This window comes from Parasteatoda tepidariorum, unplaced genomic scaffold, assembly GCF_043381705.1.
Source record: "Parasteatoda tepidariorum isolate YZ-2023 unplaced genomic scaffold, CAS_Ptep_4.0 HiC_scaffold_35, whole genome shotgun sequence".
Lineage (NCBI taxonomy): Eukaryota > Metazoa > Arthropoda > Arachnida > Araneae > Theridiidae > Parasteatoda > Parasteatoda tepidariorum.
In genome coordinates this window covers 7456-33868 of record NW_027261687.1, presented here as the reverse complement: position 1 = coordinate 33868, position 26413 = coordinate 7456, and the positions used below count along the sequence as shown (strand labels likewise).

The following is a 26413-nucleotide window of genomic DNA, read 5'->3' as shown; positions in this document are numbered from 1 at the left end:
CCCTTCGAGCTATGCCAAGCAAATTTCGGCATGAATTGATAGTCTTAGGGGGACAGTAATTACATAATGTGTACGCAGATGGTTCGGCAGAAAATGCGATAAGATATGCCCATACTAGAGCCTACTCGAGTTTATTTCAGTATTAGCTATCCTGTTGAGAAGTACATATAAAAATTATTAAGTATGGTTTTAAGATTTGGAAAAGAATGAGTGCTAATAATGGCCATATAATATTCGGATTTTTCTCCTAATTTCTGTAAATAGTTTTTTTAAGGTATTTTGTTAACACTCTGAATTCAGAAGTTTCTTTGGATCTGCCATCGTACTTTTCAAGCAACAGCTCGTGCTTTTCTTAAAATCTATTGAGTTTTCGACGACGGAATTCTATGCTTTACTTTGAGGGTTTAATGTGCTTGTCTACATTCATTGTTCAATCATGGTTTAAGAAAATTTTGTTTGCGACACATAATATGGTTTTTTTCAGTTTCTTATGAAATCAGATTGGCAGAAGCGTGGGATAAGCATTTTTTAGAAAGGAAAACACATTTTACCCCTCAAAAAATATTTACTTTTGATTCAGACATTTGTTCAGGTTAGTGAAAAAATATTTTTATGTTCATAAAAAAGATTTTTTTGTTTAAAACAAATTGAATTGAAGGATTTAAAATACACCCGCCACAGGTTTGTGACAGGTACCCACCCAGGTTACAGACATCTATTCAGGTTGCAGTTCGATGTATAATGTTAAAGGGGGGTAATGCCTGCCGCCTCCACGTGGTGCCCCCTGGATACCCCTCACTGGGTAACTAAATGGCAGCCAAACTTCATGATGAGCGAAAGAAACACCTTGAATACGGCATCATCCGTCGCGCCGGTTAACTCCTCATTTACTCAGAAACTAGAAACTGAATCTAGAGTCCTCTGTGTGAAGGCATATTGAAGCATAGTTTTTTACACTAGAAATTTTATGCTTCAGGCACAAGTAAAATTAAAAATCATGGCACCTAAACCAAGTAAAAGATTACATTTGGATTTGAGTGACAAAATCAAAGTTCTTAATTATCATGATCGAGGAACATCTACAAGAAACTTGGCTTCACAGTTTAATTGCAGCAAGAATCAAATAAAAAATGTTGTTAAAAACAAAGAGAGCTTACTGAAAGAATGTGAAGATTTTAAAAATCGTGGGATAAAGAGAAATGAAAAGTTCTGTGATATAAATGAAGCTGTAATTCAGTGGTTCAGATGTGCTAGGACTAAAAACGTCCCATTAACTGGCATTTCAGTGAAAGAAAATGCCATTCAGATTGCAGAATCACTTTGTGTAGAAGACTTCCGTGCAAGCAACGGATGGTTAAATAAGTTTTGTAATCGAAACAATATTGTTTTTAAAACATTACGCTGTGAATCAGCTAATGTTGATAAAGATTTGTGTCAAGACTGGAAATCAAGGCTTCCAATCATTCTGGCAGGCTATGAAGATCGTGATGTTTATAACTTAGATGAGACAGGACTTTTTTTCCGTGCCTTACCTACCAAAAGTTAGTTGAGAAAGCAGAAGAGGCCAAGGGAGGAAAACAATCTAAACAGAGGCTCACTGTGTGTTTTTGTGCTAATGTTGCTAATGAAAAGGAAAAGCCCATCTTCATTTGGCACTCCAAGAAACCTCGTTGTTTTAAAGGTAAAGATTTATCACAAATGGGAGTAAAATATCATCATAATAAGAAGGCATGGATGACCATGGAAATATTTAAAGATTGGTTGATTTGTTTTGACAATGAAATTACAAATCAAGGCAGAAAAGTGATTCTTTTTTTGGATAATGCACCATGTCACTCGTTTTGCGAAAACTTGCAGGTGGCGGTAACGATGACAGTTGAGAGGGTGTATGCATTGGAGCCTGCGACTGTTGGATATTCTAAAATTTTATACTCTACTTCAGATTAGTGAGAGAGAAAAAAAGATAAAACGCACTTTTCACTAATATTCATATAATACTTTACACAGGGTCAAGTATTATATGAATTGCTAAAGCTGCTTGGAATAAGATTCAAATTATTTGTTCTTCTTCAGTTTCTTTATTTGGGTAGTAACTTTCTCTTGGGTTCTTTGATAGTTGATGAATCTTTGTTATGAATATATGAATTAAAATTTGATACTCAACTTCAGATTAATGAGAGAGAAAAAGATAATGCACACTTTTCACTAATAATCATATAATACTCAAAGGGTGCTGTTGTGTCACAACAACCAGAAATAAGACGTGAGTTGTACAAAATAATTTATTTAAACATTCACACGAACAATCACAAAATATTACCCAAAGAAATATCTCTTCTTAGAAAAAAACTCTCTTTTCAACTACACAAAAAAAGAACATCACTTCTCGTGTGTGTCTCTCAAGCAACATCATTTTAGCATTACCTCTCGAGGAATTGATGCTTTTAGCTCAGTTGTCACACTGTCACGTTACAGTGCGTAGCCAGATTTTTCAACAAAAAATAAGCACCTTTTAAGTACTTTTTTTAAGCACTTTCTAAAAAAAAATTCATAATTAGGATCTGTGCAGTAATAATTTTTTTTATCGTTTAAAGTTCTTAATTTATGAGCATAGAATGAATAAAATTCAAAAACATTTTCACAAACTTCACATAATCGTGATGAAATAACTAGTTTCTGATAAATATTGCAAAGTTGTGAAAACCTTGCATTTTTGTAATTTAGAACAATCGACACGGTAAAGAAAAAATCTCTTATTAAAAGATAGAAAATTAGGCACTTTTTACGAACCCCGAATAAAATAAGCACCTTTAAGGGCTTTTAAAAAATGCAAATCAAATATAAGCATTTTTTAAAAATGCTACGCACCCTGCTTGCATACTAAAAATTAGCATCAGGAAAAGGGAAGAAGTTTAGAATTGTGTTTTAAATTTAAAACTAAAAAAATATTCAGTATCTTGACAAAAGGTATGAGTTTTCATTATTAAATGTCTACACAATTATTATAGAAATAATAACTATCTTCTAAGATCCTAATATTTTTTTAAGAAATTGGCACTTTAAGCATTGATAGGGATTACATTGATAATAAAATGTCAGAATCCTTACTATTTAAAGAAGGAACACTTTTACTGCTCAGCATTCGAGGAGGCAACAGGTGGTTAGATCCTGGAGGTATTCTCCCATCATGACCATTTTCATTCATAACCCTCGATGGAATATCTCGCTCACTCATTCTGCGAGGCCCTGTAAGCAAGTAAATTTCGAATTAACCATAACAAAGTAAACTTAATTCAACCGCTATTTAAACTCCTACTATCTTTGATTCCTTCTTAACTATTTAATATTACAGTGATTGTATCTAAAACTAGCTGATTTTAACATTGAAATTATATTTAATTTAATTATATATATATTGAAAAAAAATCTACATCATAACCAATAACCGAGAGAGTTTTATAAAAAGTTTCAATGCGAAAGTACAGATTCTTAATTCTCTATTAAGAAACAATTCTTTTTTTGAAAAAAAAATTAAAAAAAAAAAAAAAAGAGAATTAGTTCTAAGTTTAATTTTCTTGAACATGATAAAAATTAATGGATCAATTCATTTAATAGTGTAAGAGCTTATTCTTTTCCTTGTTGTGCCAAGAAATAATATTTTATAAGCATTCGTTATAAGACACAATTCTTTTTTTGAAAAAAAAAATTTTTTTTAAGGAAGATAATTAGTTCTAAGTTTAATTTTTTTGAACATGATAAAAATTAATTGATCATTTCATTTAATAGTGTAAGAACTTATTCTTTTCCTTGTTGTGCTAAGAAATAATATTAAATAAGCATTCGTTAAGATCTAAATTTAGATACCATTTTTTTTTATTATTTAACTTAATTCAAACCGATCATGTAACTGAATGGATACTATTCAAATTAGCCCTAATCTCATGCTTACGGTAGCAGAAATTATACAAATGTAACATTAAGAACAATTTAAAAACACCAATTAGGTTTTAATGGATATAAACTTTAAAAATATGAAAACATGCGTCAAAAGAATATAAAAAAAATTGACAGCAAGGCTAAAATGTTTACATTTTAACAAAAACTATAAGTGGATAAAAATAATATGAAACAAACAATTGGGAAATGATAATGAAAATTCACAAAAATCATGCATAATATGCTAAAAAGGCGAACTAAATTAAAATTGAACACAATACAATCTGGAAGGACATAAAACAATTGATAGAGGGACTAAAATATTGCTTACTACCAAAATCAAACAGGTTGTGAATTGATGAAAATGAAACTTGACAAAGTCATGCAAAATGAGTTTAAAACGCAAACTAAATAAAAATGCATTTTAGAAAGGAAACAAAATGAAAACTGAAAAAATAAAACCAATAAAAACAAACCATAAGGACTGAAAAACGTCATCAAAGGACTAAAAAGAGAAGAAAATTTTATATAACTGTGACAAGTTTGAGGGCATGGTTTAAGACAATTTCCAAAGCTGTACAGAGTCTCAGTACTACTACATTTAGATGAACGATGATATGGCAACAATGAAAAAATCTCCTTAGCCAATTTTTTATTAATATGTTTAAAATCTCCATGACTGTTACAAAAATGCATATTTTTTGAATGATTGGTAAAACTATCATATGTGTAATTGCCATTCTTATCAACGACTTTGTGGCAAAACTGTTGTGATGATAGATTTTCTAAAGACAGACAATTGGAAGTTGCTTTTGATTTGCATACAATACAAAAATAGTTAAGAGTTACATTTTCTTTAGGCATATGCTGTTGCCTTTTAAATATACATATAGGACAATCAGTTTCATAATCCTCGATTTGATATAATATGCTTCTAGACATTTTTGATGGCACATGCTCTCGATCCAAGTGGGATTGGCAATATGGACATTAACAATTATGGCGGAAATTGAGTAGAGAATCTTCACTTTTAGGTTTGAACAAAGCTCGTTTATAAGGCCACACTGAAAATTTGGACTGTACGCCTGGTGGACGAAGCCTTGCATTCTTAAATGGATATTCTTTTAAGACCTGATCTCTTCGTTTTAAGGTGGGTAATAGTTCATTGTTTGTGGAAGATGTGTTTTTATTATAGTTAAAATAACAACTTCGTGTTAGTTTAGGAGGAACAAGATAGTTATTTAAATTTCCAGAGTTTTGGTTCTCGCAACCACTTGGAGGGGCTCTGAATGCTCGTTCTCGTTGCATATGAATGATGTCCAGCAATGAAAGGTTAGAAACAAGACAGCAGATGATTAGGTTAAAGAAAAAGTAGTTACAGTATAAAATAACCAAAATTTAGTCAAGAACAAGAAAGTTAAAAAAAATTTAGAAAATTCAAGAACACTAGATACAGAAAATGATTAAAAAATTTGATATTTTTTCGAATAAAATAAAAAAGTTATTGGAACTATGAAATACTTTTATTTTCCAGAGTTTTGAAAAAAAGAAAATGTAAATAAAACATCAAATGACAAAAAAAAAAGTAGAATAGAGAGATTGGTAAATTTTAACTTATTAGTGAAGTCACCAGAATTCAAGATTAAAAGTGGAATTTTTCTTTTTTTAAATTTAGGAACAAATATGAGTTTCTATACATAAATACACAAGTTGAGCAAAATAATATCTCTTATTTGACATAATTATTTTTATTAAAAAGGTTAACATTTTGTTAGATGTGGTGTTACTCATGAAATGTGAGTGCAATAAAAAATTTGAAACCTGATAGTAGTAAGTTTAATTTTTAAAATGAAAAAACTGAAAAACTGCTGAGTTACAATTGTTTAAATTTTCTCAGAGCATTTATTCTAGCCACTTTTTTATAGCATTTATTTCAGTTAAATTTATTTTAATAGAATTTTTTTAAAAAGCACAGGAAAATGAGATTTTTTGTTTTATAAAGGAATTATTTATTAGCAGAATGTCAGAAATGCTTAAAAATGCTAAATCAAAGTATTTAAATAAATTATGAACTAAGGTCATCAAAACAATTTTGTGTTAATTTTTAAATACAGTCGGACCTCTATTTGACGAAGTCGCTAAATCCCGATAATAAGTTCGTTATATGGAAAATTCGTTAAATAGAAAATCACCTTTTGAAATACTTAAACGACGCAAAACAGGTTTTAAATTCATAAACACTAGACATGATTAAAATGGTAATTGATACACCTTTATCTAGTAAACTAGTATCTACCATTTATTTTCTCATAAATCTTAACCATAAAAGAAATCTGCATGAAAAGCAAGAATAGAGTAAAACATTATCCAGTGTTACACTATCATGCTGCATACATTTTCAACTAAAAAAAGCTAAATTTATGTATAAAATTATAGCTACATTTATTATAGTAGTAATTTAAAACATACATTACCGCACGCGTTCATAAGTTTAATTGCTACTGATAAAATTCGTTAATTTTATCGAGTTTTTCCTTTGAAATGCAAACAAAAGGGTAAAGGGATTTCACTGCTTTCTCTAAAAGTGAAGTGGCTTCGAATAACAATTCAAGGTCATTTCCCTCATAAAATGCGTTAACTAGTTTGAAATGTTCTGAAATATTTTGGCAAATAGGGAAAGCGGACCTCAAAGAAAAGTTCGTTAAATAGAAAATTCACTTCGCTATTTGGAAGTTATTTTACGAATTATTTACGAGTTATTTTTACGGAAGTTTTTTTTAAGAATTTCCAAAATGTTCTTGGTTCCTCGAAAAAATTCGCAAAATGAAGAAATTCGGAAAATGGAATTTCGTTAAATAGAAGTCCGACTGTAAAAATATTATTTCAATAGAAACATTTCTAAATAATATTTTTTTATTAATTAAATTACATGATTTGTTATCGTTTAAATCTTCAATCTCAAGCCTTACATGTTTACCAATTCCAATTGATTTACTAGACATTAATGTTGCGCAATCGATTAAGAGCAATGAATAAATTGAAATTGAATCCAACATGATTCAATATCAACAACTCAATCAAGTCGAACAACTAATACAAACTCAATATTTCTTCGCTTTTTTAAGAGCAGTAAAAAAATGGGTTTAAAACAGAACAAAGAATCTAACAATCAAAGTTTTATATTATAAGAAATTTTTAGAATATAAATACCTCTTTGAATTGTAGGTGAAGGTTTAGTTAGCAAATCAGTCAGACCATTAAGAAATGCACCTTGTTTAGCAACTTCTAAGGTAACAACAGGACCAGTTCGTGTCATTAATTCAGCCACCCTAAAAAAAAACAGGACAAATAATGAGATATTTTTTAAATAACAATAAAGAAAGGAACGGTTATAGAAAAATAAAACTAATTAAGTTTAATTTACATTTCTTGGTTAACATTTCAGTAAATAATAAGTAAGCATTTTTAAAATCAGATGAATCAATAATTATAAAAGCCCAAAATTCCACCATGGAAGTGCGCATTTCAGTAAATAATAAGTAAACATATCTCCCTTGAACTCATCACTATAAAATTTGATTTTGTGAAATATTTAAGTTTCCTTTCACATAAAATGACTGAATTCTCAAAAATTTTGAAACAATGAATCTTGGGAGTAAGGTTGTTTATCTAAATCATGCTTATAATTAGTAGACAGTCGCCAAGTTTGATCGATCAAATTTTGTGACCTAACATTACCAATCAAGATAAAAAAAAATCCAAATCTTTCGATTCTTAAAATAAATTATTTTAATATACCTATTTGTATTTACAGAAATGGTATATTCTGCAAACACAAAAAAAAAAATTCAGGAATAACAAAATCTTAAAAGCAGGAGAAATGAGGAAAAAATACTTTTCATCAGGAAAATTATGAATCCTGATTTATATCTTTCATACAAAATACGCTTTTAAATAACTCACTATACATACCTAAGAAACAAATTTTTCTACAGCAAAAAATCTGATATTTAAGTAAGGGGGGAGGGGATTTTTAAGTCATCATTTACAATTCAATTATTTCTAAGCCATTCTTAGTTTCAGCACAATTACTTCAATTATAACCACTTACTAGGTCAGCAGCACCGCCTGTTACAACAGATTTTATGTAGATTACGAGCTTGTCAGCGTCAGAGGGAGCTTATAAGAATAAGTATCATACATCATTTCTTAGTATGTGTATGTTTCAACATATGTAAATTTTAAAAACATATAAATTTAACAAGGCTAGAATGCTGTAGACATTTATATTTCTTGGTATTTAACTTGAATTATTACGGCATATCCTAAAACAATAATGCTTCGGATGCAATGTTAATTACATTTATTATAAAATAATTATATTTTATTATATTTATTATATTAATTATAAAATATAAAATTTTATTTTATTAAACATTTATTCTGTAAATGTCACCTTAATATATTTTAAAATATATTTACAGGATACATTTTAATCAACTTTTTAAGCTTTTAAGAAATATTAATAAATAATTAAAACTAAACAGTTACAAAAATTGTAAATTATAAGAGAATAATAAGAAATGCTTAATGCTCAGAACTGCAACGTATGAGGAAATCCAAGCAGAACAATTAATTAATGGAGCAGAACTGTTACTAACCACTCAGAATAAGCAACTCTAAAATCGAAGAAAATTTTATATGCTGTTATCAAGTTTTGTTCTGTTACGTAAACAATTATACATAATTTGGTATTTCTAATTAAGGCTTCTTTATCCTACAAATTTAGTTTGCAAAACAATATTATTTGTCACTAAAAAAATAGTAGTAATAATTTTATTAGTGTGATTCTCAAGTCTTGACATAAAATGTTCAGCATAATTCTGCTCCTAGGGAAAATGTTAGGAATATTTTAAAAATTACAATATTATTAATACTGCAATTAAAAATTTACATTTTNACAAAAAAAGAGTAGTAATAATTTTATTAGTGTGATTCTCAAATCTTGACATAAAATGTTCAACATAATTCTGCTCCTAGGGAAAATGTTAGGAATATTTTAAAAATTACAATATTATTAATACTGCAATTAAAAATTTACATTTTAGTTAAAAATAATATTTTTAATATAAGTTTTAAATGAATGATTGAATTTAAAAAATGCAAAGATATTTCAAAACTAAAAATTCTTTTGTTTTTGTTTTGATAAATTAAACAATTTTTTTTTAACAAGGAAAGAAATTAAATGTTTACCCCAGCAGCAATAATGTTCAGACCGATGCCATTATTACTTTTCTGTAAGCGGATTGTAACTACTTCTGCTTCTTGGTTTTTCCAGCTGCTTCTATTATCAACATGACTGTGTAAACTTGGACTACGAGCCTAGAAATTAAATTACAATTTAATTCTAACATTTCTTAACTACTTGTTATTAGATTTTTTAAAGACAAAGCCGTTACTTTTTAAAAGTCACACACTTTCTAAAAAGTACTTTAAAAAATAATCTTACGTATTCACAGAATAAATAAGAATAATAAATAAATTAANTTTTTCAATATTTGGAAGTGTACTAGATTTTTTAAAGACAAAGCTGTTACTTTTAAAAAGTCACACGCTTTCTAAAAAGTACTTCAAAATGTAATCTTACGTATTCACAGAATAAATAAGAATAATAAATAAATTAAGATAGTAAAGAAAATGTCTCTTAAAACACAACAGAACAAATACAGATAAGTTTTCACACATGACCACATGAATCAATAATTGGGGATGATCTAGAAAAAAATTAGGTCCATTTAAGGACCATTTTATTATAGAACCTTTCACAAAAATCACAATACTGAAAAAAAAGACAAGACTTTTCAAAAACTCAACTGTTCATCAAACTTATCTCTTAAAAACATGAGCATTTTTACATGGATAATTGACAAATAAAAATTAAAATCATCCGGGAAAACTTTTAAATAAATTGGTGATGCAATTTTTTTAACAACCAAATAGTGGACAAATTAGTTTTTATTTCTTAGTATTTAAATGCTCATGTAGTCATATATAATTGTGGTTTTTGCAAAAATATGTATCACTTGAGATTACAATCTTAGTTTTTAACAAAATCATCTACAAATTTAATATTGTTTTCACAAAATTCCAAAAGAATTGAATCTGGTAATGAATCCTGGATTGACGATAAATTATATTAGGTACACCGGAAAATTCTGTCGGCGAAAGAACACACCTCATTAAACAACGATGCAAACTGTGCCTCAAAAACAAATGGTAGGGTATTATCCTTAAATGTATACATTGGGGTTATCACTTAGCTCTGCTGGATACTTTCGATACAAGTGAGAATATGTATGCACATTCCTTTTTTCTGCCATATACCTGTGTCTCTGTAAGCTAGAGCATAACAATTGAGTTATAGGACAAATACCTTACCACTTTCTTTCATAAAATAACCTTAACATTAATATAAAATAAGGTATGCACTTTCGTGAACAAAACTTTCCATTCAACCTAACAGAAAGTAAGTTATATCTTAAAATCTTCCAATAGCTAGCACTTAGTTTAGTATTTATTGTAAAAAACTCTTTTCAAATTTATGTGAACTTTTTTTCATCCTGGCAGAAGAATTAACATACTATTTTGAAACATTAGTGACAAAATTATTGATCTCTCACAGCAAGCAAATTTAGTGTCCTTTAATATCACTGGAAATTTCATCAAATAATTATTATTTTAGCATATAGAATATCTATTTAAAGAGTGTTCAAAAAATAAATTTTAATGAATACATTGATTTCACTTGAAATATTAAAAACAAAGTGAAGTCAGAATTTTTTTACAAATGCTAATAGCTTATCAAAATAAAACAGTTATTTCTTTTTCAGTATTTTAAGGCTAGACTTTAAGTATAAAACTCACATATTTTAACTCAGTAGTATATTTATGAATGACATAATAAATATATAAAAAGTCTCACACACATTTACTTAAAGTGTTTAATACATAGATTAATTTTCAAGCAATTTCTCAGAACAATTGAAAGAAACAATATCAAAATAAAATTAACTGTTTGAATGTAATACATAAATTTTAATTACCCCAGAAGGCAACCTGCCAATATCTTGATCAGACATGCAAACAGTCCAATACCCAGAAGATGTAGGCTGAATTGTAAGACGACAAAGACCTTTAACAAAATATTTAACATGTTATATACAACACTCCTGGTAATATATTTAAGTAAAATTAAAATAAGTTATTAATAATAAAAGCTACTACATTAATGAATTCAAAAATACTTTAATTCTAATCAAAAATACTTTAATTCTAATCATACATTAAAAAAAGTCAGAATAAACAAATTTCACCTTTTTCGAATAACCTTAAAAAGGGAGAAGGATGTGGCTCTAATAATTATAATAAAAAACAAGAAAAAAAACTATAGCTACAATGACATTTAGTATGCTGACAACAATGTAACACATGACATCAGAAAATATTCAACATTAATTTAAATCACATAATTAGTAAATAAATGTTAGTCATGTTTTTTAAAAGTTGTTAAAGCTTAAAGTGAAACCCATTTCCAATTAACTGAATTATAGTTTTTACTTAACAATCATATATATCAAAGTAAACTGAGTGTGTAATGTTTAACTGAGGCTTTAAAAATTTGAAATATTTGTAGTTGTGTTTTTAGGTAAATGAGGACTTCTAAAAAATTCTAACTGAGAGAACACTTTCATGACAGCAATTTATTTCTTAAGGTAAAAATTATTAGTTTCGATTTATAATGGATAATTATTCAAAACTATTCTACCAAAATTTACTCTACATTTCCATCAAAATGTGATCGAAATTTTTTTTAAAACTGATCATAACAGAATATTGAAAAAGGTAATAAAACAATAAATAACATTAAAATCTATGCTTAATTCTGAATTATTGAATTTTAGCAGTTCTCAATTTTACCACTTTAAATTTTTTTCTTTTTTAATTTACTTACACATATAATATTCTTTATATTGATACAAAAAAATGGAGGTTGAATTAGTTGCATAAGTTATTAATTTCAACTATTAAATCATAATTTTCAAAATCAATTTAAAAGTGAAAAAGATTTTGACGACAAATTGAAACATCTTTTAATTTTTTTTTTCAATTTTATTTAAAAATCAGAAACTCATTTACCAAGGAAATATTATAGCTATAAATAATGATTTTAATTATGTTATTGAAAATTTAGTTTTAAGTCACAAAAGAAAACAGTTTTCATTTAAATATTTAAATTTAATTTTCAATATTCACTTGTATAGCAATTTTAAATAAATATAAAATAGCAAATTAAAAAAAATATTTTTACATCAATAATAAAGCAATTGTTTTACCTGCTAGAATAAGTGGTTGTAAAAATTCTTGCAATCCAGCTGAAACTCCTCGAACAATATCACAAGAATAACCATCCTCAGGCAACAAGAAAGGCAATTGTAAATCAGAGTCTTCTTCGAGTTTAATATCTCTACCTTCACTTCTAACTTGTTCATCAGCAGTATTTTCAGCAACCTAAAATGAAAAAAACTATTATCTAAAAAGCTCTCTAGCTATAGCTGTAGACAGTGATTTCCTTCTAATATTATTGATTACATCCATAAAAAATTAAATTTGATATCTACCAAACTTTCGAATCAGATTTTGACAATTTGATTGTTTTACCTTATTATCTGAAAATCAGTTCCCAAATTGCTATGATTTTGAATAAATTTCAGTTTTAAAATAGTTCTTTCCCCAGCAAATAAATTAAATTGCACCAACCTTAAAGAACCTATAGCTGATATTAAAAGCTGGTGTATTTATCAAATTTGGTATCACTGTAGTCTTGCATATATTGGATAAACCAAACATACCCTTAAACTTCAATTTAAAAAAGAAAGAAAGCTATGACCAAAGTCAGGACATCAATCGATCTTTCATTGCTCTACATAGTTGGAATTTTAATCACAGGTTTGAGTTTTATTCTGCTAAAATCATTTAACACTGTGCTCTTCATGTACCGAATTCAATTTTTGGTTGTCCTTCCATACTTTGAAAAATTATAATAATTTACTTAATGACCTTTCTAGCATCCCACTGTTTTTCAATATTTGGAAGTGTACTCTAATTTAATCTCTTGTCCCCTAGAGCTCTCCTCTGATCCCTCACGCCTTTTTTCATCTCTTATTTTTTATTATATTATTCAAACTTGTTCCTCTGTCCCTATTGGTTAAAACACTTAGCATGTGTTTGTCTCTTTGCTTTGCTACCATCATTTTCATATCCAGACACCGAGGAAGGTTCTTGAACTGAAACTGTAGTATGTCCATTTCAGAACTTTCAGTTGAGCATTATTCACTTTTTTCCCCTTCCTTTTTTGCTTTGAAAGTTTATTCATTACATTATTTATAAGAAATTTTGGGTACAGTAGTTTACAATATAAAGTTAGTCATGGATCTAATAACACTTAACTATTCAGTGAATGAACTCTGTCAGGTTACTACAAATAGATAACACATACCTTTACAACACTTTCAATAAATTCCTGAGGTATATGAGGTTCATCATCTGAAGGTAGATAGCGTTCTAAGAGTGTTTGTAACTGCAGTGAGTTCAGTTTAAAACAAAGAGAACTAATGGAAGCCAGGTCTTCAGAATTACTTTTTGGAGCTTGCAGTAAATGAGCAGCCTAAAACACATTTAAATTTAAGCACTATTATAATCAACATAAAATATGTTGGGTACAAAAAACAAGCATCAGTTTACATATTCTAAATTTTTATTAAAAAATATCGTTAGGCAAAAAATCAATTTACTCAACTATAAATTTGAGCTTTATTTTATTTTGAGCTATAAGTTTACATTTAAATTTTAAAAAGTTTCAAGGTTTTAAATGCAAACCATACATTTTATAAGAAAATGTAAAGAAAAATTAAATTCTTTCTCACATAACTTCTCAGCATTATTAAGATTTTATTAATATAAAATTAATCTTAAAATATTTTTTACACCATAAAAGGAACATCTTATCTTCAACACAAAATTCTAAAGATAGATATAGACTATTAACTGGGATACTTTGTCTGAAAGTGGATTTTAATGGAAGTGATGAAAAGTTAAAAATTTTCCTTATTTCCAAAAAGATCCCATATAAAATCTTTAAAAAAATTTCAAAAATTATTGCATGCAATTAATCCACCAGCCAGTAGTGGGAAAATGAAACAAGATAGAAATCCTTTCCATATAAATTAGTTTAAAATGTTTGAATACGTAGAAAATGTTTTAAAGATTTTTAAAATTTTAGTATAACTTTTTAGATAAATTTTAGTTATCATATAGTACAGTTAGTTATCATATAGTACCTGCGGATCGAAGCCACATGCGGCTCTTTGAAGGATTACTTGTGGCTATCGATAGATGTACCCGAGTTCCCTTTTCATTTTTGTGCTATTATATTTTAAAAAATTATTATCGTTCCGTATGTGTTTCAAAATGTCTTTTAAATTACTGAGAACAAATATAAAAAACTAAGTGCAACGTTGTTCAATTCAAGGTGAGTTTTCCATTTCCAATATAATTATGACACAAAAAGCATCTGGAGAATTAGAATTAATAGAGATGCAAGAAGATCAAGCTCTACATTTAAAATATAAGTCGACGTCGATTTCTGAATTTTGGAAATTTGTACCAGAATGGAAGTATCCTGAAAAAAAAAAGGCTGCTTGTCGAATTATTTCAATATTCGGAACAACGTACTTATGTGAATCATTTTATTCTACTTTAAAATTCGTGAAATCCAAACACCGATCAGTATTAAATAACCAGCATCTCAAGGAATTACTGAGAAGTGCTATCACCAATTATTAACCAAATTTTAAAGAATTATTAAGAGAAGAAAATTAAATACACATATTTAGCACTTTCACTTATATGTTTTCATTCAATATAATTTATGTAAAAAAAAATTTAACACCTTTTTTTGCATACCTTTTAAATACGTTTTTAATTGTGGCTCGCGAAAAATTTCAAATTTTGAAAAATGGCTCGACTATCAAAGAGCTTGGCCACCCCTGATATAGTAGAATCACTGCAGGATAAAAAATAGTGCTATTTTTATTTATAAAAGTGCAATTACAAAAAATACAAAATTACCTGCACAATACGACTGAGAAGACAATCAGCAGCAATCCTTTTTTCTCAGCCTATGCTTCCACACGTCCCAACCTTCTCTTTAGTCTTGCACCCCAAAGTCTCGTTCCTTCTGGTTTCACATACAACTTTATTGAACAGTTGATGAAGTGAAAACATCTGGATGACTGCATTGAAACGGCATCGCCTCAAAAGTTACAGACACAGCTAAAACATCAGCTGAGAACAGACACCTCATATAAAACTCAGCTATAAATAAAATTGCATTTCAATCAGATGTAATACAATAATTATAACGCACAAAGTTAGAAAAAATTCAATAAGAAAGTTTAAAGCTAATTCCATGAATTAATTTAGAAATTTAAACTAAGGTTGATTGCTGGGTAAAAAAAAATTCTTTATTTTATTTCATTACTGAAAAAGTGGTAACAAAATTTAGTAATAAAATAAACAGGAAGTCTAAAAAGCATAGAAACAGTGTAATAACTCTAGAAAAAGGCATCTTATCAGAAATTGGAAATTAAATTTGATCTCACTCCATGGGAGTGGCCTAGATTCAGAAAGTAGGGAGAGAATAGAATTCGGTATTAAGAAAATACCAATATAATTTACACTAAAAAATGTCTATATTTATTTGATCTGATATGCATTTCTTAAAAATGTTTTTAAATAATTTGAAACTCATTTTAATTCAAAATTACAACACCATCTATGAACCAAAATGAGAAAACCAGTAGATGAAATTGAGGCATTTTTTTCTGGTGAATCCGAATCTGCAAAAAAAAATGGTTTCTATTAAAGAATTGCATTCCCTGGCTCCACCGCAAAATAGTATCATTGAATACATTTTTTCTAAAATATTTGATACTTCTTTTTAGACTTGTGACATTGATCACTTTTATATTTTTCGGACACCCTATTTGTGCATATTTTATTAAATTAAATGCAAGTATAATGCTTCAAATATCAAAAAAGAGGGTATACAAATAATATATCTAATGTTAAGAAGGGCCCTTTAAACGAGTGCTAAAATTGTCAAACCCATTAAGTAATCGGAAGAAGGTTACCACTCTGATCAGCATTTATAAATTACTAAAGACACTAACTTTTGTAAAATTAAATATCTGAATAAATTTATTTAGAGGCTAAGTTGGTGTAAAATCATTCGCTTCCTTATTTTGAAATGTTCATATAACACAGAAAAACAGTTGATCACACTAATTATAGAGTTTTCCTATGGTATGCCCAACGGCCAAATGTCAAGCAGTGTAAAAGAAAAAAGCTTACCAGTTGTACCCTCTTCTTCATTGACATCATCACGATCTTCAAGGAAAGCTGGCATTGCATCTTGAAGTTCTACTTGTTGACACGTTACAAGACTTCGAAAAGCAAGCTGAACACTTTCTGCTAGTAAATCTTGGGCATCAAGAGTATATGCACTTAAATGGCGATCTTGTCTCAGAAAATGAAGCAATTCCGAAGTATTAGCAAGCCAAAAAACCAGGGCAGTTGCATCTCGATATCGATCCTAATAAAAAGAGATTAATGAAAACTAATTATCCTCTAAATAATGATTGAAAAATAATATAAAAAAAGGATATAGTTCAAACCATACAAAAACTGGTAAAAATGTTCGTGCATATATTTTATGCATAATTAAAAAGAAAAATTATGAATTTATTTTAATATTAAAGGCAACACAAGAGGATAAAAATTATAATATATACAAAATTTTATACTTTACTAGCTGTAAAAACTGCTAAGAAGCTAAACAAATGTAACTTTTTTATTCACATAGAATATAATGAAATTTAAGAAAATTTGTTTTAAAAATTTTAAATTTAATTTCGTGAAATTTTTGTACAATTAATTACAATACCTCAGTAATTTCTAAAATTTCAAAGCATTCAACTAAAAACTTGAAAAAAATCCACAAAAATTTTCAGCTTTGCATACCTAAAATTAGTAGTATACGGTATTGTTTTCAGCTAATTAACATTGAATAAGTAGTAGCGTTATTAAAGAAATATTAAAATTCGCTTTCTTTTTTTTAGTTTACACAGATTCAGATACATAAATCTAAAAAAAATGCTAATTGACAATGACAAATAAAATTTCAACTGAAATACATAACTTATTGATGATTGAAGGAAAACTAAATTTTAAGAACCAAAAAGTTAATATTTAATGGGCTTAACTGCATGAGAAAATTTTTAAACTATTCAAAAAATTCTAGAAATTTTTCACATTATAAAAATTTGTCTAAATATAAGAGCTGAATCAAATCACCAGACTTAGGTAAAATGAAATCTGTAAACACAAAATCTCCTAAATAAACTATCTGCAAGCAATCTATTGATCCTTGTAACTATCTTTCATCCTAACCTAATTCTGACAAAATTTGTTCAAAAATTGCTGATTTTTTTTACATGTTTTAATTTTTATAAAACTTTACATCGATTATTATATGTACCAACACATCTTTCTTTAGCAGTTTTAAGTTATAAAACTAGTTATATAACTTAAAAATTATCACCAAACGAATTACCAAACTTTTATCGAATAACTATATCGAATTACCAAACTTTTTGTCGTATTCCAATCATACATTTTTCGTGCATGCTCTTGTATATTATGTCCGCCAATCACTGATTTACAAACACTTGACTTAAATATTCAATAAACTAATAAAATTTATTACCTGTATAACTTGATGCATTACAGCTGCTACATTGTTCATCAAAGCTGTCAGCCTATGAGCACGATCATTTGGGGGTAGTTTCGGGCCTAAAATGTGTAGAGGCACGATATCGAGCAGCCATAGACAGAGCATATGTTGGTGACAGCACTTGACTAGGATCTAGCTGAGTAATTGATGTAGCTAGAAAAGCTTCTTCACCTAAAAATTTTAAAAGAAAAACATTAATTAAAATATTTAAGTAGTTTAAGATTAAATTTTCTTTCAATTATTATATACAATGTTGAATAGTGAAATATCCCATCTGATTTTGTCAACAATTAATTACAACAACTTGTCAACAAGTAACACGACAACTACAGACATCCAAAAAATACTGCCAACTAATTTTTTTAAGTGATCCAAAATTAACGAGATCAGATAACATAGTGAATCAAATTTTTACATGGTGAATTAGTAAAAGTATGAGTAACTTCGCTATTAAGAAATGAGCATAATCTTACAACTAAACTACATATTAGCAGAGTTGGGATAACTTGAATTTTAAATATAAGAAAATATATATACATTATTTTTGATTTTTTTTGCTCTAGTTTTCTACTTTTGTGTTAACTGATTTAATTCATAATTTAAAAACCTTTTTTTATAGCAGTTAGCAACTATATTTTTTGCTACCTAGAATTGTATTTAAAAAACTGGGATCCTCTTTCAAAAGACCTCAAATAATTAAACAAAAATACAAACTTAATCAAAACTACCTATTACTCTCCTCGTTAACACAAACAATGCATGTTACAAAAAATATAAAATTAATAGCAAATATGACTAAATTTTATCAAAAACATTTAATTTAGGGTGTAGATAGAGTTTTTGTGCATTAAATCAACTTGATACAAAAATTCCTATAGTATAGTATTTGTATCTGTATAGTTCTGTTCCTATTGTATAGTATATTATTTAAATATTAACAGAGGGAACTCACAGGCATACAAAACAAATAAACTTCATTTTACAATGTGACAAAAATATAGCTTACATTAAAAAATCTATACCCAAATAATTTAGGAATAAACAACTGCAACATATACTTACATATATTTGCAACATATACTACTGCGACTTAATATTTAGTTACACTTTAAGCAGCTTTACAATTTAATCGATTAAAACAGAGATGTGAGCATTTTTTAGATCTGGCATCACTCTTTGTAATATGTAACATGATTTATTAATTATTTATACAAATTACTAAGTTAAATTTACTTCCTGCATTCTTTGTCATTGAAAAAGCTTTAATTATAAACAATTAACTTTTGACTAATTTTCAAGATACAGAGTCAATAAATCAATATAAACAATCCAGTTTTAGTATCTTTTAGCAGATCATCTTTACATGAAACACACCAGCTTTAACTAAAATACTTTCTCAATCAACAACAAAATTGAAACAGATTCCCCAGAAATAGTTTTCAACTTTAATACTTACTTTTTTAACTAACAAATAATAGAGCTTTTACTACACAGAGAAAGTATGTGCAATTAACATTTAATTATGCGTTAAAGTAAATTGAAATGAATTAAAAAAGTTAATAAATTAACAATCTAGTCCTTACTCTGTACTTTAAGCGAAAGGCTCTCCAACAAAAAAAAATGTTTTTTAGGAAGTAAAAGAGGCATAGTAGAGAAGTATAACGCTTCAACACTTGGAAGGTTAAATAATTATTAATCCATATAGTTTTTTTAAATATCTATAAAACCAACCTAATAAATATCTTACTTAACTAAAGTTAAAATACATTTAAGGATAATATTACCTTTCTATAAATTCAGGATGCTGTCGAGGGTCCGGTAACATGTTTCTAGAAAACAGAAATAAATATGTTACCAATAAACATATGCAACTGAATGTAGTGAAGTAAAATGATCTGAAAATGACTTATTTTGATCGAAACTTTGTTGAAAACATCCTTAATTACCTGGTCATGAAGTGGGTCAACAAATCGAAAAGTATGCAGTTTTCCAAACCGTACAACCATTCCATTCTGTAATATAGTTGTTTCACATACTCTCATACCATTCACATAAGTTTCTTCATCTCTACTGCTAGGAGTAACTGTAACTATTCTCTGTGTATGAGCAATCACACAGTGGCGAGGTTAGACATTTGGACCAAACAGCTATAAGTATAATAAATAATAGAAGATTTAAGTAAATAAATAGAAAATCATAGATCAGAATAAGCACAATTCAATTAAAAAAGATAGTTAATTGTTTAGAAAACATGTGTTTATAAAAAGTGATATCAGCATAATATCACAAAATCAACATTTTTCAAAATATAGGAATTAAAATATTAGAACAATAAATAGAACAACTTGGTTATAAAAATTTAAAATATAAGTAGAAAATATAGTTTATAAATAGAAAATTTTAAAATAATATTAAAAAGTAAAGCATTAAGCTGTTTACAGTATGGTGTTTTTCATAAAATCATAAATATTACTTGATATCCTGAATGTTTCAATAAATAGAAATTTCCTGGATAATAAATGTCTTAATAATTAATAAAAGTCTTAATAATTTATTAAACAGTATAACAGTAAAAGAAAAGAAAATTTTAAAAATAAAATACAAAATAGATTTAAGTTTTAAATGATATTAATATATATAGATTATTGAGGGTTTTATAAAAAGGAATACTCAGGCATCATAATGGGTTAAGGATAAGGACAAAATGTTTCAAATAAATCAGGATAAGATCAAGACATTTTTTTGAGCAGTAGACATATACTGTTTTAGAAAAAGGCAAAGGACAAATAAAAAAAAAGTATTATTAAAGCAAATTTCAATCCACAAGAATAGCAAAATATATTACTTTTAATTTCAGAATTACTTTGCAAACAGAACTTTTTAACAGTTATACATTTATTTATTTTTACAAATTTATTAATGGTGCAGTGAGCAATAGTTTGAGATCAATATGTGTAGAAAATATTTATAGTAATGTTGCCTTAAATAAATAACTGGAGTCAATTAGCTAATATCAGGGATGAGGTTGTCTTAAAGAGAAAAAAGCTGAATTTCCACGCGAGTAAATCATACACGCCTGCAATCGTTTAATTATACATTTTAGACAATTTAAGATAATAAATAACTATGTGTCAATACATAATTAATTGCATAATAATTTCTTAATATATGAATTACATTGACACTCAGTAAAATAACCTATTGAAAGATAAGTTGATTTTCTTCAGTTCACACAAAGGAGACAATTATTACTTGAGAATTCTGCCTAGTTCAGCACTACTGAAACCTTCAAGTTCTTTTAATAAATACTAATATGCGATTTATAGAAAAAATATCAGTAACATAATTTTTTTATTTATTTAGAAAAGAAAAGAAAATTGGAATCATTATGTTCATATTATTATCTAATTTAGATAAAGCTCTGCGAAACATATCAATAATTGTGAAGTAGAAACATTTAATAGCTTCTTAACATACAAAAATCGCTATTTTAGTGTCTTAAAGTAGTTTGAATTTCTGTTCATCTTTGAAAATCGGAAAATAAATATGATTGTTATTTCAAGAGCTGAATTTTCAGAAATAGCGGAATATTTATTAAAAAAAGTGAAACATTTAGAGAAAAATCGGAGTTTTCCATAAAAAAAAATTATAAAAGAGGCAGAAACTCGAGAGACAAAAGCCAAAAATCCGCTAGAAAGCGGAAAAATCTCATCCTAGTAATATTTGCTCATACCAATATTAAATTAAAATTTGTAATTGAGTTTAAAACCTCGATAATAAAAATAATTTTATGAAGGATTTTAATAATCACGAAACAAAAGCACAGTAAATATGCCAGTTAATATTTTTTATAAATAAAATTTAGTAGATGATGCCTCAATTTTTATAAATTCTACGATATAATTACTGCATAGCTGATTGGAATTGATTGCTGATTTAAAATTACATGAATTACATAAATCAATAACTCTGAAACTACAAAATTCAACTCTGCTGAATTTGTTACTGCATTTGTTGAGAATAATATATGAGTGTTATAACATTTAAGTCATTACCATAAAAATTTCATAATATAAAATAGTTAATTAAGTTATCTTTTCTATAAAATCACATAATTCCATTACAATTTAAAAAGCTATGAGGAGAAAGCTATTTGTCTAAAGTATGAAAGCAATTAGTAGGCAATTCCTTAATTTGAACTATCGAATTTTGCTATTTTTTAAACATTATGAAATTAAATAAAAACATGCTGGATCAATATCTGATTTTTCAAATCAATTATTATAAAATCCACATTAGTATTTGTTGAAAATAACATTCTGTAGGCACCCAACTACTAACCCTGGAAAACTTGAATAAGCATTTATATAAACAATTTATATTACTAACTTCAACTATAAATTCAAATGTTAACATCAGTAGAATAAGAACTTATGTTCTGCAATAGGACTTGAATAATTAAAAATGTTCTATGGGTATCTTTATTAATAATTAACTCTATCTATTCAACTTATTATGTATTACAGATAGTAGCGGATTTTAAGAGGCATTTTATGATTCACTCCTGGATTATAGAAATGCATTGATTTCTACTAGTTTGCACTGTTAAGTGTTATATTATGCGCATATATATATATATATATAAATATATATCGATTTTAANACAACTGGCTTCAGTGGTACATGTTACTGCCATCTACCGGCAACAGCTTAAATTAAAACTTGAATACTTTCGGAATAATTTCGAATGTTCTTTTTTGCCATATTCGTCTTCGTTTTTTTACTATAACGCTTCGAAACCCCAGAGGGAATTATGAATAACCCTGCTTATATATACATATATATATATATATGCATGCATGTATGCATATATATAATACACACACATGCAAATTTTAATATATATTTATTTCTATTTAAATGCTTTAAAAACTTCTTAAAAACAGTTAAGAGTTATGAATTATTATGAAGAATAAAAATTATTGAATAATGTGAGTAAAATAGCAATGTCAACTGAGTAATTTAAAAATATTTCATGTTATATACACATAAATTATCCATAGTAAAAATCAATAAATTATACAATTAAATGAAATTTTACATTTCCAACCTATTTTGTTCATTCTTTTACAAAATTTAATTAATATTTAAAAAATGCACAAGTTCATCGATAATTTTTTTTTACCTGCAAGTATTGTCCCCGATAGAGCTACTTCTTTCACTACCAACTTCAGTAACATTAAGGTAAAGTCTGTGCTTCTTCGGAGGCCCATGTCCATTACTACCATCTGTAATCATGTCAACAAATTAATTTAAAAAAAGCTTAGATTTTTAACAAAAAGGCAAAAATTTTAGTATTTTTATTTATTTAGTTAATATTTTCACAAAAAACAATTATAATGTTAAGGAATAAGGATCTACATCAATTTCTTTCATTAGAAAAAAAAACCTTAAATTAGGATATTATTTTTTGATATAAGTACCAGAATTCAATTCAAGGAGGTAGGGTAGTTTTTCAATTGTATCATCCTGCCATCATTTTTAGTTGGCTTAGACTTTTTTTTTTCCTTTTTCTAGACTGGTAATCAGCAGGTCGTTTTCGAACATTAAATGATAAGGCACCTACAAAAATAAAAGCATTTAATAATTGAGTTAACAACAGAACGTAAAGTTTCCTTTTCACATATGGCTACCAATTTTCTACAAGCTTCAAAAAATTTTATATTTAAATTAAATATAAATAAAGTATATTATTCATTATGTTTGTTAAAAATAAAAAAAAATTTAAACAAAAACCATACTTAGTAGTTAAAAAAGCAAATAAAAATATGTTTTCTTTGTCAAATTAAATTATGCCAAGAAGTATTCACGATGTATACCATACTTTATTAAACTGCAAAAATTTTGTAACCTAAACATTTTTTTACAACTATTTACAGGGGGAAAAAACAGATTATACAAAAAGTTTGTCATTAGTTATGTTTTCAACCTTCCAGGCAGAAAGGAAAATAACAGTTAGAAAACAAAATAAATAAATTTATGAACTATCATTTCCATAAAATCTTTCAGACACAAAACCATTCATTTTTATATGAACCACAAAAATTTTTCATAACTTAATACTAGTTTTAAAAACATCATTTATAATTATTTTTGTATAGAATAAAAGAAAAAAAGATTATCCAAATTTATATTAATTATTTGTTATGTTTAAACTTGCCACTCATAAATAATTTTAAATAAAAGATATACTATTGATTCTTACAAAAAGATAAATAAATGATAACAAAAATAATAATTAAAACACAACTAAGAATTAAGATTTTCATAACTAAATCATGCCAAGACCTTTGATTGCAAAATACTAATAATTTCGTAACTGTTGCCAAGTCTTTCTATTGATTACAATATTTTCTATCAATTACAGCAAACTTTACTCTCGATTGATTACAACAAGCAATTTATTATAACATTTGAATTAATAGCATATTTTGATTAACATTAGTTTAGATAAAACAGTCTTTCAATCATCCACTTTTTACACTATACTGAATAAAACAGACATCTATACATACTTATAAAAAGAACAAGCAACAAAAAAGTCTTCTTACAGATAAAATAAATAATTCTAATATTTTTTTTTAAGCAAAACAATTTCAAAAGAAGTAAACAAAAGTAAAAGAAAAGATCAAATAAGTATGAAAAGCGATGTTTTCAGTATTTTAACAAACACCATTATCAATGAAGAAAATACTATCAATATTTTAATTTTGATCATGGTACTCGCTACAATCAGGGCTCGAAAAACAGCCCGTCCTCGGCGGTCAACGAATTTCTCGAATCCGACGTCCGCGCGAACGGCCATTTTCCCGTTAATGTTCGTGATACATTTTCAATTTTTGTTATCTTACATGAGTCTAGCTCTTCACTTCTAAAATGACCCTGAAATGGAATTGATATTTTCTCTGTCTGGGAGTACTGCAGCATTTGAAAGGGGCTTTTCAGCAATGAACTTACAAAAAAACACATTACGTACTGGTCTTAAACAAGAAGCGTTAAACGCAATTATGAACATCTACCTAAATGGAAAACCCCTTTCAGATTTCTGTGCAGAAACCTCTGTAAATCATTGGCTTGATTGTGGAACTGGCAAACGTCATATTTGATTCATTTAAAAAACGCAGTACCCTCGGATAAATTGACATTCCAGATAACTTGACCTTTGTCATTTAAATTATTTCATAAAAGAAATAAATTATTTCATAAAAGAAATACTAGGTTTTACTATTAGTAACCTAGTATTTCTTTTATTACTGTATAATGTAATCCTAGTAACTACTAATTCATTGTGCAATTTATATAAATGTTTGTAATAAATAAGAGAAAATTATATTTTTATTTATTTAGAAGCTACGGGTTAGTTTCAAAGGAGGACGGGTACATTGTTGGACAAGCCGTCCTCGGGGACGGGTAACATTTCTGAGTTTTTTCGAGCCCTGGTTACAATACTCAAATGATTGTCAGTCTCAATCGACTGCTCTATTTGGACTCTTTACATGCAGTTGTTCGATATTCTATAATTTATAAAAATGTCTACAAAGGAATGATGTCAATTGTTCTTAGAATATCAATGAGCTTTTTTTTCTACTTTTTTTTGTCAAAACGTAAGTATCAAACCAGAATTTTGAATCAACCAGAAATTCATTAACAGTTTGTTTTTACCTTTATTCCGATTATGCTGCTGCTGAATCATCAGAGGACAATCATCATCATCCAATATATATTCTCTGATACCGCCATTTTGAAGATCAGGACCATCATTTGTATGATGTGATACTATAGTTTGTACAAGACAATGCATAAAATCTTTATCGTATCCATATTTATTTAATATATCTTTTACCACATAGGATGCAGTATCTTTTGTAGAAAGTGTTTTGTAATGCACATCTTTATTTAAAGCTTCTCCAAATATTCTCAAGGTACCACCTGAAAATACCATATAAAATGTTTTTAAAAAATGTTGAATACATGTTTTTGTAATGCATTAATATTGGAATAAATCAAGGCCGGCAAGCTTCTGCCGAGGTGGTTAAAACCACTGGTAGAAACCGGTTAAAACTGGCATGTCAGAAACCCCTTTCTGCCACATTTGTGGCAGAAATTCAGAAAATGACATAAAAGTAAATACTGAGATTGACATACAAAGGATAATTCATAAAAAAACAATTAAATGTTAAACAAAGTTCAATTTTTTTATAAAATTATCACCATTCAAGATCAAATATTACATTGTTTGCACTTAGCAGTAATCTATAACAAAAGACAAGTTTTGATGCAGTGTCTGAACCTAAACAATTTCTTTTCTCAATTTGATATACTGCACTCTTTATATTTAATATAAACGAAATAATATATATTTACAAGTAATGAATTAAAAAGTTTGTTACAGTTGCACGAAATTACATTTTTCAGTTTACTTAAACAAAATGTCATTAAGCAATTACTAGAACTAACATAGAAGTTTTTTTAGTTTCTGCCGGTTTTAACCGGTTAAAACCAGTT

General features: G+C 27.5%; 1 protein-coding gene and 1 pseudogene across 1 annotated transcript; one reads left to right on the top strand and one right to left on the bottom strand.

Moving 5' to 3' along the window:
- Positions 1–997: 997 nt before the first annotated feature.
- On the top strand, positions 998–1546 carry LOC122272516 (tigger transposable element-derived protein 4-like). Its single transcript, XM_043056301.1, has one exon. The coding sequence runs from the start codon at positions 998–1000 to the stop codon at positions 1544–1546; it is 549 nt and encodes a 182-aa protein (XP_042912235.1).
- Positions 1547–3085: 1539 nt separating this feature from the next.
- Positions 3086–26048, bottom strand: LOC122272517 (afadin-like; annotated as a pseudogene).
- Positions 26049–26413: the final 365 nt, after the last annotated feature.

Excerpts from the sequence above, each read along its gene's own strand:
- LOC122272516 (XM_043056301.1), top strand. The coding sequence starts at position 998 with ATGGCACCTAAACCAAGTAAAAGATTACATTTGGATTTGAGTGACAAA.